This window comes from Tubulanus polymorphus, chromosome 12 (assembly GCF_964204645.1).
Source record: "Tubulanus polymorphus chromosome 12, tnTubPoly1.2, whole genome shotgun sequence".
In the NCBI taxonomy this organism is placed as follows: Eukaryota; Metazoa; Nemertea; class Palaeonemertea; order Tubulaniformes; family Tubulanidae; genus Tubulanus; species Tubulanus polymorphus.
Genome location: NC_134036.1, coordinates 4,662,242 through 4,674,966, shown reverse-complemented (window position 1 = coordinate 4,674,966; position 12,725 = coordinate 4,662,242). Strand labels below are relative to the sequence as shown.

Sequence of the window (12,725 nt, the reverse complement as noted above, 5' to 3'; positions counted from 1 at the left end):
CGAACAGTTCGAATTCAAATCGTCAAAAAATCACAGAGATCTTCGATGAATCATTTAATCGAGCAATGAACCCGTCATGTCGCGGGCGCCGTTTAATATGTAAACTAAACCGCGCCATATTCGCGCGCGACTATAACAAACACCCGGCGTGTTTAGTCAGCGCGCGGACTCGACTGCTAAAGTGTTTGCGTTGACGTTTTGGCGATAATTAAGCGGGTTGGCTTTCCAGACACGAGCGCTTTACATTTTCCATTAGAAATTCATTAGCCGTGGCAGTCGTTCGTCGGTGGCGGCGATGAGAGACTTACGACGACAATCGTTCCTCTACTACTGACGATGCGGAATATTCAAATATTCAAACCGTTCTCCTACGAAATGATTTGAATATTCCGACCGTAGCGACCGCTTATTTCTAATTTTGAATTGCTAAACCGTTTGTATTCGCGGTGGCGGTTAACATTCGAACCGATCTTCGCTGGAAACTTTGAATTTTCGAACCATTGAAAATCGAGTCGAAATTTTTACAGGGCGTGTCAAATAATCGTGTTATCATGCGCAATCTTCCAAAAATCATCCGCCGTTTTTCCAATTCAACAGCGTTGAAAGATCGAATTGTCAAAAATATAAATTTTCCTTTAATTAGAATATCATCTTGGCATAATTATCAGTTAAAATAATCTAATATTCTAATTAAGGATAAATTCAAATTGAAAGAATTTACTTATTACACTGCGTAGACCTATAATTCATACTTCAATTCCTGTTGTAATAATCATGCGATTTTTAAATGACTAGTTGATCTTAGGTTGAACTTCTTTATACATGCATTTTAGGTTTTTGTGTTTACTGAAACCATCGTTTCTGTTCCTACCATTTATTTCGAATTTCCAACCTTAATGAGATGTTGATATTTGAGATTATGGCTCTCTGAATTTTGAACTACGTTATATGCGGATGGCGATAAACAATCGAAACAATCTAGTTTTTTTTCGGGGGGGACCGACTTCGAGGATCTGTTGTATAAATCACTTATCGCGTTTGACCAGCGACAGGGCGTAGTCTACGAGACCTATTCAATTCTGCCATAATTACGATTGACTTTCCATTTTATTCACATGACAAAAGTTGCGGATCCCTGTTCCGCTGTGAAATACCGGGCTTAGAAAGAAAAGGGGTGCGAAATGTTCCTCGGTGTTAACGACTCCGTTAGACGATTCGCGTATTAGTCATTTTCAGGTATACGGAGAAACGTGACGGACTATTTCTATTTTCGGTGTGCGCAGGGTGTTTCATCAGTGGTCGTCTTTTTTCGGTTGATTTTGAACAAGATTTTCAAGATTGTTCTTTTTCCGAAAATAGAAGATGCTAATCGTATTCGTTCAGGGGCACTTAGCGTGCTTTACCACCCTGAGAAAAATATGCTTTGTATCATCGATTTTCTGTTTTTTTTTTTTTAAACGCTGCATTCAAAAGTACAAGGGACATTTAATATTGAACGAGAATCCAAAAACGGATACATAAAAAATAGATAAATCATTCAAAAAAAATGAGTAGGACCAGCATTTAATACAATGGGATCCGATCCGCATACAACTGGTTTCCATTATCATGAATAAGAAAAAAAAAAACAAAGAAGGACATTAAATCAAAAATAGACCTCTTACCTGGGACCGGAGCTGACGAAACCAGCAGCGCCAAACACAAGCATACTACGACCGTTTTCGAAGACATCATTTCTGTTGTTTTTTGCGGACTTTCGCTTAACTTTTGAATCTTTTTATCCCTCTTTTCTCTTAGTAAATCCTTCACGTAACGATATTAGAGCCTTCGGTACCTTTTGCAGCTTTCTTGAAATTCTGTGGTCGTCGATATCCGAGATCTTTTTTTCGTCTTTTCCGCGTTTACGAAATCGCGACTGTTAGTTTTTCTGTTCTTTCTCTTGCAAATACCCGCCGCGTGAGGAGCTACTTGAATTCAGAGCTCTTCGTCGAGTTTTCTAAAGTTTCACGATATCGTATATCGTAATGTTGTTGCGGCGATGCTTCTACGTCGGTGGCGTTCAGTGTTCTGAATTCGTCAACGGCGACTCGCTCCTGCCTCCGATGATGCGGTTGCCCCTGGTAACGCGCTGCAAGACGTGTGACGATAGCAAGACGCGATTATCATCACCACCACCGCTCCCGGATGATGACGATCTATGCGCCATCTTTCCGCGAGATGCCGAACGACGAATTCGATTGAAAACGAACGCTGAACTTTCGTGCCTGACCTAGCCCTTCGGAGAAAACGTTTTTCAGGCGCTCAGGTTCAAATCGTTCGACACTGAAGATACTGAACTAATGATCGTGATTCAAACGTAACTGGTTGAGTACTATTCAAAAATGAATTTCTAATCGATCTAAAGGCACTTTATGGACACCACAAATTGTCAGCAGAGGAATAGAAATGAACTGATTTCAGCTTTTGTTGCGAGAAACGACAATCCATCCCTTTTTAGCCTCACCTCGTCCTTGGTTCTAAATCGGTTGCTTTTTCTAAATGTTTTTCAGAAAAATAATCCGAATGAAGTAGAAAATGGTTTACTAGTGTATACTATGTTGACGGAAAACAGAGTTGATTGCGATAAGCGAATGGAGTGAGTATACATTTTAGGGTAATACCACTTTTGGGTAATCTACCGACTTAAAAGACCTGCCTTAAAAACAAATTTGACTTGACTCACAGCATTGTTTAACAGGGACCTGCCTCTTACGAGTTACTGGTATTTGAAACTTCTCTCGTGAATACAATTTCAATTGTTTAAGCTTTGAGTCTTCGGAATTATACATTGTCTTCAATTGAATTCATCGTTTGGGCTTTGAATTTTTGAACCAAGCAATTTTCTTCAATTAAACTCATTGTTTGGGCTTTGAATCTATGAAATTAGTTATTGTCTTCAATTAAACCCTTTGCTTGGGCTTTGTTTCTATGGAATTAGTTATTGTCAATTTAATTCATTGTTTAGGCTTTGAGTCTTTAAAATAAGTCATTGTCTTCAATTGAACTCATTGTCTTTGCTTTGACTCTTTGAAATTAGTTATTGTCTTCATTTAAACTCATTTTTCAGGCTTTGAATCTTTGAAATTTAATATTGTCTTCAATCAAACTCATTGTTCAGGCTCTGAATCTTTGAAATTAGTTTATTGTCTTCAATTAAACTTATTGTTTAGGCTTTGAATCTTTGTAATTAGTTATTGTATCCAATCAAACTCATTGAACGTAAGTTTTTTGCCGGTTCAGAAACGACTATGTGAAATATGCGACGGCTTATCAATTATGTGAACTAAGGAAATTATCTCTATTTTCAATTGAGTGTCTTAATGATATTTGTCCCAGCAATCTTGAATTACGTAATCGTTTGACCAATGAAGAAATTAAATCACTGGTTGCGTATTTGTCGAAATTTGTATTACACCATAAACCTCTGACCCGCTGGAATAATTGGGACTCGAACCCAATTACATCTATATCAACTCGTCGATCTGAACTGTTGTATGTATTGATATCGAAAGAGTTCTACCCAAGTTCGTTTTAGTTACGGTCGATGATTTGATATTGTCAATCACCAGGTTATAGAGCAATTGTAATATACACATAAAGTGTCATTTGGTAGGAGCCAAAATGTTGGAAAGGAAAATACAATAAATCTTTTCAGCAAACCTGTCATAAAGATTCTAAAATCTTTTGACTTGAGTCACTGCTGATCAACTGTGCCCAGCCTATTACGAGTTTTTATTTGCACTGGCACCGTTTAGATGTCTGCTTTATTGTTTATTGTTAATTTTTAATTTCAGTACCGTTGAAGACATCGTGAACATCATAGATGACTTGGACATTTCGTCGATTTCGCCTCTACACGGACCTTCGAAGCCGCAAATTCTAAGTGCGAATTCACCAGCAGTTTCGCTCGAAACGAACTATCATGACATAAGGAATTTGTCATAGCGAGTAAAAACTGCCTCGAGGATTTACCATAACGTCTAATAGTATGGACGTAAATATTTGCGCGATGCTGCCAACAGATTAAACGTAAAATGTGTTTGAAAAGCATTCAAGGATTTACAACAACATTGGAAGATCTCCGGCACCTAATTCGGATTCAGTCAAAAGGCCAGGTGAATATATCCTTCTCATTATTGTATTGAGTGTGTAAACATTGGACCTTCATAGCTTATTTGATAATACTGTATTTGATTAAATGTAGACAGATACCAGATTTGACACATTAGCGTTTCTGATCGTCCCACTCCCCTCACTTGTCTCTCACCTCTCCCTCTCCCTCTTCCTCTCCCTCTCCCTCCCTCTCTCCCTTCCCCTCCCCCTCTCCCTCCCTTCCCCTTTCCCTCCCTCCCTCTCTCTCACACTCTCTCACTTGTCTTTCCTCACTTGCCTCTCATTCCCTCACATCTCATCTCCCTCTCTCAGCCCCCATTGTTTATGCAAATTAGCTCTTCTTCTCCTTTGTTTGTTTGTTCTATGCCACCTTCCGGTTAAATAAAATATCGTATTTCTGGACCAAATTTCCTCAAAATTAGTGACGAAAATTAGGGGTCATAACAAGAAATCCTGAATTTCTCATTCTAGGGGCTTCAGATCCAAAAACTAATTTCATATTCGTGATCAACACCCCAAAAAACATGTCTCTACCTAATCTAATCAAAATAATGCAAAAACAATTTTTGACTTCGTACCCCATTTTTGGGGTGCATATTTTGGCCATCGAAACCCTAATTTGGCCATGAAGATGAAATCTGATTCAAAATCTAATTGCAGATCCAGATTCTACATCCCAGAATACATCTTCTTACGAAGTTTCGAAGGAATCAGAGAAAAAAAATTTTTCGCCGAAAAAAAACTCCTTAGATTTTTGCCGTTTTTGGCCAAAAAATCGAATCTCTTCAATTTGCTTAAAATTTTAGTCCTTACTATTTTCAGGGGTGCTGATTCCAAATCTGCAATCAGATTTTGAATATCATGAAAACTCTGGGGTCCAAGGCCTTTTGAAAGTTTAGGGGGGCCCCCTAAAAATTCGAATTTCTCGTTTCGGGAGCCCTGGATCTGATAAATTCCTGCAGATTCGTAATCAGCACCACGAAATACATGTCTGTAATAAATTTCATCGAAATCGGAGACAAAAAATATTTGACCCTCATTTTGGGTGTTACCTTAGATTGCCATTTCTCTGATACACCGGTAACTAGACTTAACTCTAACTGTGTATGTTTGATAGGTGGCCTCAAATCATTCTATTAAGTTTCATGTATATTTTTAGGACGTTCGTCATCGATACGGTGGAACTATTGACGTTTGTTTGTGTTTGTTGATCAGGACTACTTCAGATGAACTGGATAAATATGTGTGGGCAGAGAGGATAAACAAACAAACGAACACATATTGGGAGAACTTGACTTCAGTTACAATGAACTTTATGTCCACGCTGACATAACTGACGCTGCTATTGGGATAAATACGTGTTTGAACTGAAAAATGTAAAACTGCTCGAGGCATCTAGAATCTGGATTAGAAAACAACAAGGAACCAAGACGTCCAGGTGATATGCCATCATATTCTTTTCATCCTCCTCTCTCTCCTCATCCTCCTCTCCTCATTCTCCTCTTCTCATTCTCCTCTCTCTGTCTCATTCTCCCGCTCAGTCACATTCTCTCGCTCTCTGTCTCATTCTCATCTCTCTGTCTCATTCTCATCTCTCTGTCTCGCTCTCTGTCTCATTCTCATCTCTCTGTCTCATTCTCATCTCTCTGTCTCATTCTCCCGCATCTGTCTCATTCTCTCGCTCTCTGTCTCATTCTCTTCTCTCTGCCTCATTCTCTGTCTCATTCTCTCGCTCTCTGTCTCATTCTCTCGCTCTCTGTCTCATTCTCTCGCTCTCTGTCTCATTCCCTTCTCTCTGTCTCATTCTCCCGCTCTCTGTCTCATTCTCTTCTCTCTGCCTCATTCTCTCGCTCTCTGTCTCATTCTCTCGCTCTCTGTCTCATTCTCCAGCTCTCTGCCTGACTCTCAGTCTCCCTCCATCTACCGGGTTGAGATAGGAACTAGTTCCTGTCTCACCCGGTAGATGGCATTATTTTTTTAATAAAATGTGCTTAAGCAATGGATAAATATGACTTCCCCTGCGGGTTGTATATATGTCGCTATAGCGTAGTTGGTAGGGTGCTGGGCTGCTAGTCGAATGATTGGTGGTTCAAATCCCATAATTTTATTTTATTTATTGGTTGCTGATGATTCAATAAAATGTTGAATTTTACTTTTGCAAACAAACTGAAACAAATTATTAATTGAATTTGTGAATTCCGGATGTTTCTTCCTCAATAAAGTCACTGATTTGTAATTTCTTTTCGTTTGTCCTTTCCTTTGTGCTTTTGAACGAACAGTTGAGAGCGGAAGAGTCCTTTCCTTTGAGCTAGTTGTGAAGGCGGGTCCTTTCCTGCGAGCTAGTTTAAGAGCGGAAGAGTCCTTTTCCTTAGAGCGGAAGAGTCCTTTCCGGGCAAAGAGACTTCAATAAAGTCGAGCAATTTAATTTATGCTTTTTTATTTACGTTTAAGAACAACAGAAAGTCGGAGTAGAGTCTGCGTCTCGAGGTTTGAAGATGGTAGTCGGAGTAGAGTCTACGTCTCGAGGTTTGAAGATGGTAGTCGGAGTAGAGCCTACGTCTCGAGGTTTGAAGATGGTAGTCGGAGTAGAGTCTACGTCTCGAGGTTTGAAGATGGTAGTCGGAGTAGAGTCTACGTCTCGAGGTTTGAAGATGGTAGTCGGAGTAGAGTCTACGTCTCGAGGTTTGAAGATGGTAGTCGGAGTAGAGTCTGCGTCTCGAGGTTTGAAGATGGTAGTCGGAGTAGAGTCTGCGTCTCATGGTTTGAAGATGGTTGTCGGGTCTGCGTCTCGAGAGATGCTGCCAAATTGACCAGTCTTGCAAGTCTTCACTGCTTCTAAAACATAGAATAAACTGAATGTCAATCAAGGTTTGCTATCTAGATATTTTTAAACCGAATTGGAAGAGACAAATTGGAATTAATACAGAGGGCCAATAAATTAACCAAAAATAAGATTCCAAACGTAGAATTTCGGATAAGTTTTTCAAATAAAACCACGTCAAAGTTGGTTCTAACTAGAACTGGTTCAAGACTCATTTTAAAACTCATCATCAAATCCTAGTAAAATACAAACCTCATCAAAACGCGTGTTGACGCGATACAACTCGCCCTCATCAGCAAATCTCTTCTTGGTAATCCTTTCTCCATAGCCTGGAAAACTGCATCAGTACCAGCTGCAGGGAAATCAGCAGTTTATGCTCATTGCCAGGTGTCTCGGAATTCCTCCGCTATCATCAGGACCAGGACCAGGACCAAAACTATCAACCTCTAAGTTGTTCGCTTGAAGCCACATGTTCATCACGCCTTGTTGGAGAGATCTTATAGCTCGACTTTCACATCAGGACATCAGTTCTCGAACTGGCACCGGGTGGCTCGAACCGCGCTTCTAATACCTGCGTCGACCAATCAGCGACGTTGCATCATCGATGCGACCGGAATGGATCAATCGGAAGGCTCTATCGCGCATTCCTATCGCAAACCCGAGTCCGTGACGCTAATCCTCGAGAACCATTCAATTCGTGCCACGCATTTTCTATGGAGATTACAGGTCGTCGAGTTTAATTCGACTATTCATAGGGACACATATTGTTATAGATAAAATATCGAATGCGACGATTTTAGCTTTAAGTTTCATACTGCAATTCTATCTAACTTATCCAACAAACTTTAGTGTAGATTTCCTGTCTGTTTTGTTTATTTTGAATTATATCACAAATTCAAAATCTTACTATTTTCAGAATTTTGCTTCAGGAATCTAGAATTTAGCTTGAGGATGTGTGCAGTCACGCGGCACTATTGTGTAGTAGAGCGTATGGCAGGTCTCCAGTGAGTGATTCTCTATTGGATAGTCGTTTTTAGCCGATGTTATACACAAGTTCACCAGACATCGCCGCGTACACATCTACTCTGATTGGAATCCGGCAAATTTTTAAAAAATCCTGAATTTTTCCATCACTTGAGAAATGAACTCGGAGATTGATCACCGAACTACTCATTAAGATCTACGGGATTCCTGCTGCGATTTTCTTCAATTTCTTTGAGGAATAAAGAAAAATAAAAAGTTCCCGAACCCTCACCAATCAACTTAAAATAACAAACTAATATTGTAAAAAAGTCGAAGGTCCCTGGGGGAATTACTCCGCAACCTGGACCGGCATTGTGGGATAAATAAATAATTCAGCCAGAAACGACTGAATTAAACATAATTTACCCCACGCCAGATATTCTGTAGGACTCACGCATTAGCAACCTCATTCCAGGGAGGACAGTACTCTCGACTCGCCCGCTTACCGGAGATCAATTGCCACATCCTGACCCGCCTCCTCCGAGACTCGAACCTGGGCCACAGCGGTGACACGCTAGTCGCCGACCGACTAAGCCATCCGGTCCGCCCGATCATAGCCGGTAAACATTCACAGACATTCGCTGACTATTCGTATTCAGACAAAAGACCGTGACGTCACGGTGGTGAAAGCCAATGAAAGTCGACTTAAGATACTCATTATCAGTAACTACATTCACAACGATTCAGTAGAATTAAACTCTGCCAGGGGTTAAATTAATTCGGCCGTTGTATATAAACAAGCTCAAAGAATACAGTAATCCTGAAGATGACTATTAGGATATAGTCGAAACGTTGAATAAACTTCACTAACTAAAGAAATACAGTATTCCTGAAAATGACTATTAGGCTATGGTTTAATCGTTGAATAAATACTACACTAGCGCGGGGAATGCAATAATTTTACTGAAAGATGTTATCAGGATATACTTAAGATGTTGAATGTTACTAGCTCCAAGTGGTCCAAAGCACTTTCAAAAGCATTTTCCATTTTGATAGCAATCGTAGGAACCCTTACAAAAACGATTTGAAATTCTATGCACAGGTATCTAAGTTGGTAGATTACAGAATTTGCCATTTGCCGATTACGTATTGATTCCATTTCAACATTTTGGTTCAAATCAAAAGAGTTTCAATCACCTTCGAAAGCATTTTTCCGTTTTGGAAGGACTTTTGATGGTATTGAGGAGTTGTAGGGAAAAATATTTAGAAAGACAAACCGCGTTAAGAAATAAATTCAAAAAATGCACTTTTCTATCAATACATACATCAGTTTAGATCGACGAGTTGATATAGACGCCATTGGGTTCGAGTCCCAATTATTCCGGCGGGTAAGAGGTTTAATGGTGTAATGTAAATTTTGACAAACACGCAACCACGCATTTAATTCCTTCATTGATTCAACGATCACGTTATCAAAGATTGCTGGGACAAATGTCATTAAGACACTCAATTGAAAATGAATATATCTTCTTTCACAGTCGTTTCTAAACTGAACCGGCAAAAAACTGACGTTCAATGAGTCTAATTGAAGACAATAACTAATTTCAGAGATTTAAAGCCAAAACAATGAGTTTAATTCAAGACAAAAAAACTAATTTCTTGGATTCAAAGGCCAAACAATGAGTTTAATTGAAGACAATGACTAATTTCAAAGATTTAAAGCCGAAGCAATGAGTTTAATTGAAGACAAAAAAACTAATTTTAAAGACACAAAGCCTAAATAATGAGTTCAATTGAAAACAATAACTAATTTCAATGAACAAAAACCTATACAATGATTTTAAATGGAGAAATAACTAATTTCAAAGATTCAAAGCCCAAACAATGATTCTAATTGAAGACAATAACTAATTTCAAAGATTCAACGCCCAAACAATGAGTCTAATTCGAGACAATAACTCATTTTATATAATCAAAGACCGAACAATAATTTCAATTGAAAGCACCAACTAATTTCAATGACTCAACACGTAAACGATGAGTTTGAATGAAGAGAAAAACTAATTTCACAGATTCAAAGCCTAAACCAATGAGTTTAATTGAAAAAAATAATTAATGAATTTCAAAGAACCAAATATCAAACAATGATTTACCGGAAGATTTTAATGAATTGAACAATGATTTAATTGAAGACAATTGAAGACAACTAATATTAAAGATTCAACGCCCAAACAATGAGTTTAATTCAAGACTTTAAGTTATTCTATAGATTCAAATCCCAAAAATGAGTTCTATTGAAAATAATAACTTATTTCAAAGATTCAAAAACCAAACAACGAGTTTGAGTGAAGACAATAACTTTTTTCAATGACTCAATGCCTAAACAATGAGTTTTAATAAAAACAATAACTAATTCCAATGATCCATAGCCTAAACAATGAGTTTAATTGAAGACAATAACTAATTTCAATGACTCAACGCCTAAACAATGACTTTAATTGAAAACAAAAACTAATTTCATCGATTCAAGGCCGAAACAATGAGTTTAATTGAAGACAATAACTAATTTCGACGACTCAACTCCTAAACAATGAGTTTAAATGAAGAGAATAACTAATTATATAGATTAAAAGCCCAAACAATCAGTTTAATTGAAGAAAATAACTAATTTCAAAGATTCAAAGCCCAAATAATGACTCTTATTGAAGACAATAACTTATTACGAAGATTCAAAGCCTGAAAAATGAATTTAGTTGAAGAGTATAACTGATTTCATACATTCCAAGCCTAAACAAAGAATTTAGATGAAGACAATGACTAATTTCAAAATTTCAAAGCAAAAACAATGAGTTTCATTGAAGACAATAAACAAATTTCAAAGATTCAAAGCCTAAATAATGAGTTTAATATAAGACAATAACTAATTCCATAGATTCAAAGCCTAAACAATGAGTTTAATTGAAGACAATTACCTATTTCATAGGTTCAAAACCTGAACAATGAGCTTATTTGAAGACAATAACTAATTTCAATGACTCAACGCCTAAACAATGAGTTTAATTGAAAACAAAAACTAATTTCATCGATTCAAAGCCGAAACAATGAGTTTAATTGAAGACAATAACTAATTTCGACGACTCAACTCCTAAACAATAAGTTTAAATGAAGAGAATAACTAATTATATAGATTCAAAGCCGAAAAAATCAGTTTAATTGAAGAAAATAACTAATTTCAAAGATTCAAAGCCTAAACAATGACTCTTATTGAAGACAATAACTTATTACGAAGATTCAAAGCCTGAAAAATGGATTTAGTTGAAGAGTATAACTGATTTCATAGATTCCAAGCCTAAACAAAGAATTTAGATGAAGACAATGACTAATTTCAAAATTTCAAAGCAATAACAATGAGTTTCATTGAAGACGATAAACAAATTTTAAAGACTCAAAGCCTAAACAATGAGTTTAATATAAGACAATAACTAATTCCATAGATTTAAAGCCAAAACAATGAGTCTAATTGAGGACAATAACTTATTACATAGATTCAAAGCCTGAACAATGAGTTTAATTGAAGACAATAAATAATTTCAATGTTTCAAAGCACAAAAAAATGAGTTTAATTGAAGATAATAACTTACTCAAAGATTCAAAGCCCAAATAATGAATTTGATTGAAGACAATAACTTATTTCAATGACTCAATGCCTAAACAATGAATTTAAATGAAAATATTAACTAATTTTAATGATCCAAAGCCTAGACAATGACTTAAATTGAAGACAATAACTAATTTTATAGATTCCAAGCCTAAAAAATGAGTTTTATGGAGAAAATAACTAATTTCAAATATTCAAAGCCCAAACAATGCGTTTAATTAAAGACAATGACCTACTTTTAAAGATTCAAAGCCTAAACAATGAGTTTAATTGAAGAAAATAACTACTTTAAAAAATTCAAAGCCTAAACAATAAGTTTAATTGAAGAAAATAATCAATTCCAAAGACTCAAAGCCTAAACATCGAGTTTAATTGAAGGCAATAACTAATTTCAAAGAATTAAAGCCCAAACAATGAGTTTAATTGAAGACAATAACTATTTTCAGAGATTAAAAGCCTAAACACTAAGGCTAATCAATGACAATGACTAATTTCATAGATTCAAAGTCCAAACAATACGTTTAATAGAAGACAATAACTTATTTCAATGACTCAATGCCTAAACAATGAATTTAAATGAAAATATTAACTAATTTTAATGATCCAAAGCCTAGACAATGAGTTAAATTGAAGACAATAACTAATTTTATAGATTCCAAGCCTAAAAAATGAGTTTTAATGGAGAAAATAACTAATTTCAAATATTCAAAGCCTAAACAATGAGTCTAATTGAAGGCAATAACTAATTTCAAAGAATTAAAGCCCAAACAATGAGTTTAATTGAAGACAATAACTATTTTCATAGATTAAAAGCCTAAACACTAAGGCTAATCAATGACAATAACTAATTTAATAGATTCAAAGCCCAAACAGTACGTTTAATAGAAGACAATAACTTGTTTCAAAGATTCAAAGCCAAAACAACGAGTTTGATTGAAGACAATAACTTTTTTCAAAGATTCAAAGCCCAAACAATGTGTTTAATTGAAGACAACAACTAATTTCATAGATTCAAAGCCCAAACAATAAGTTTAATTGAAGACAATAACTTGTTTCAAAGATTCGAAGCCCAAACAATGAGTTTGGTTGAAGACAATAACTTTTGTTCAAAAATTCAAAGCCAAAACAATA

General features: G+C 36.4%; 1 protein-coding gene across 1 annotated transcript in view; it reads right to left on the bottom strand.

Annotated features, from left to right (window-relative positions):
* LOC141913998 (uncharacterized) overlaps positions 1-2,049 on the bottom strand; it is a 69,503-nt gene extending 67,454 nt beyond the window's left edge. The window contains exon 1 of the mRNA XM_074805241.1: positions 1,665-2,049. Within this exon, the coding sequence (XP_074661342.1) occupies positions 1,665-1,734 (70 nt within the window). The 5' untranslated portion in view covers positions 1,735-2,049. The remainder of the gene's footprint in view (positions 1-1,664) is intronic.
* Between the last annotated feature and the right edge of the window lie 10,676 nt (positions 2,050-12,725).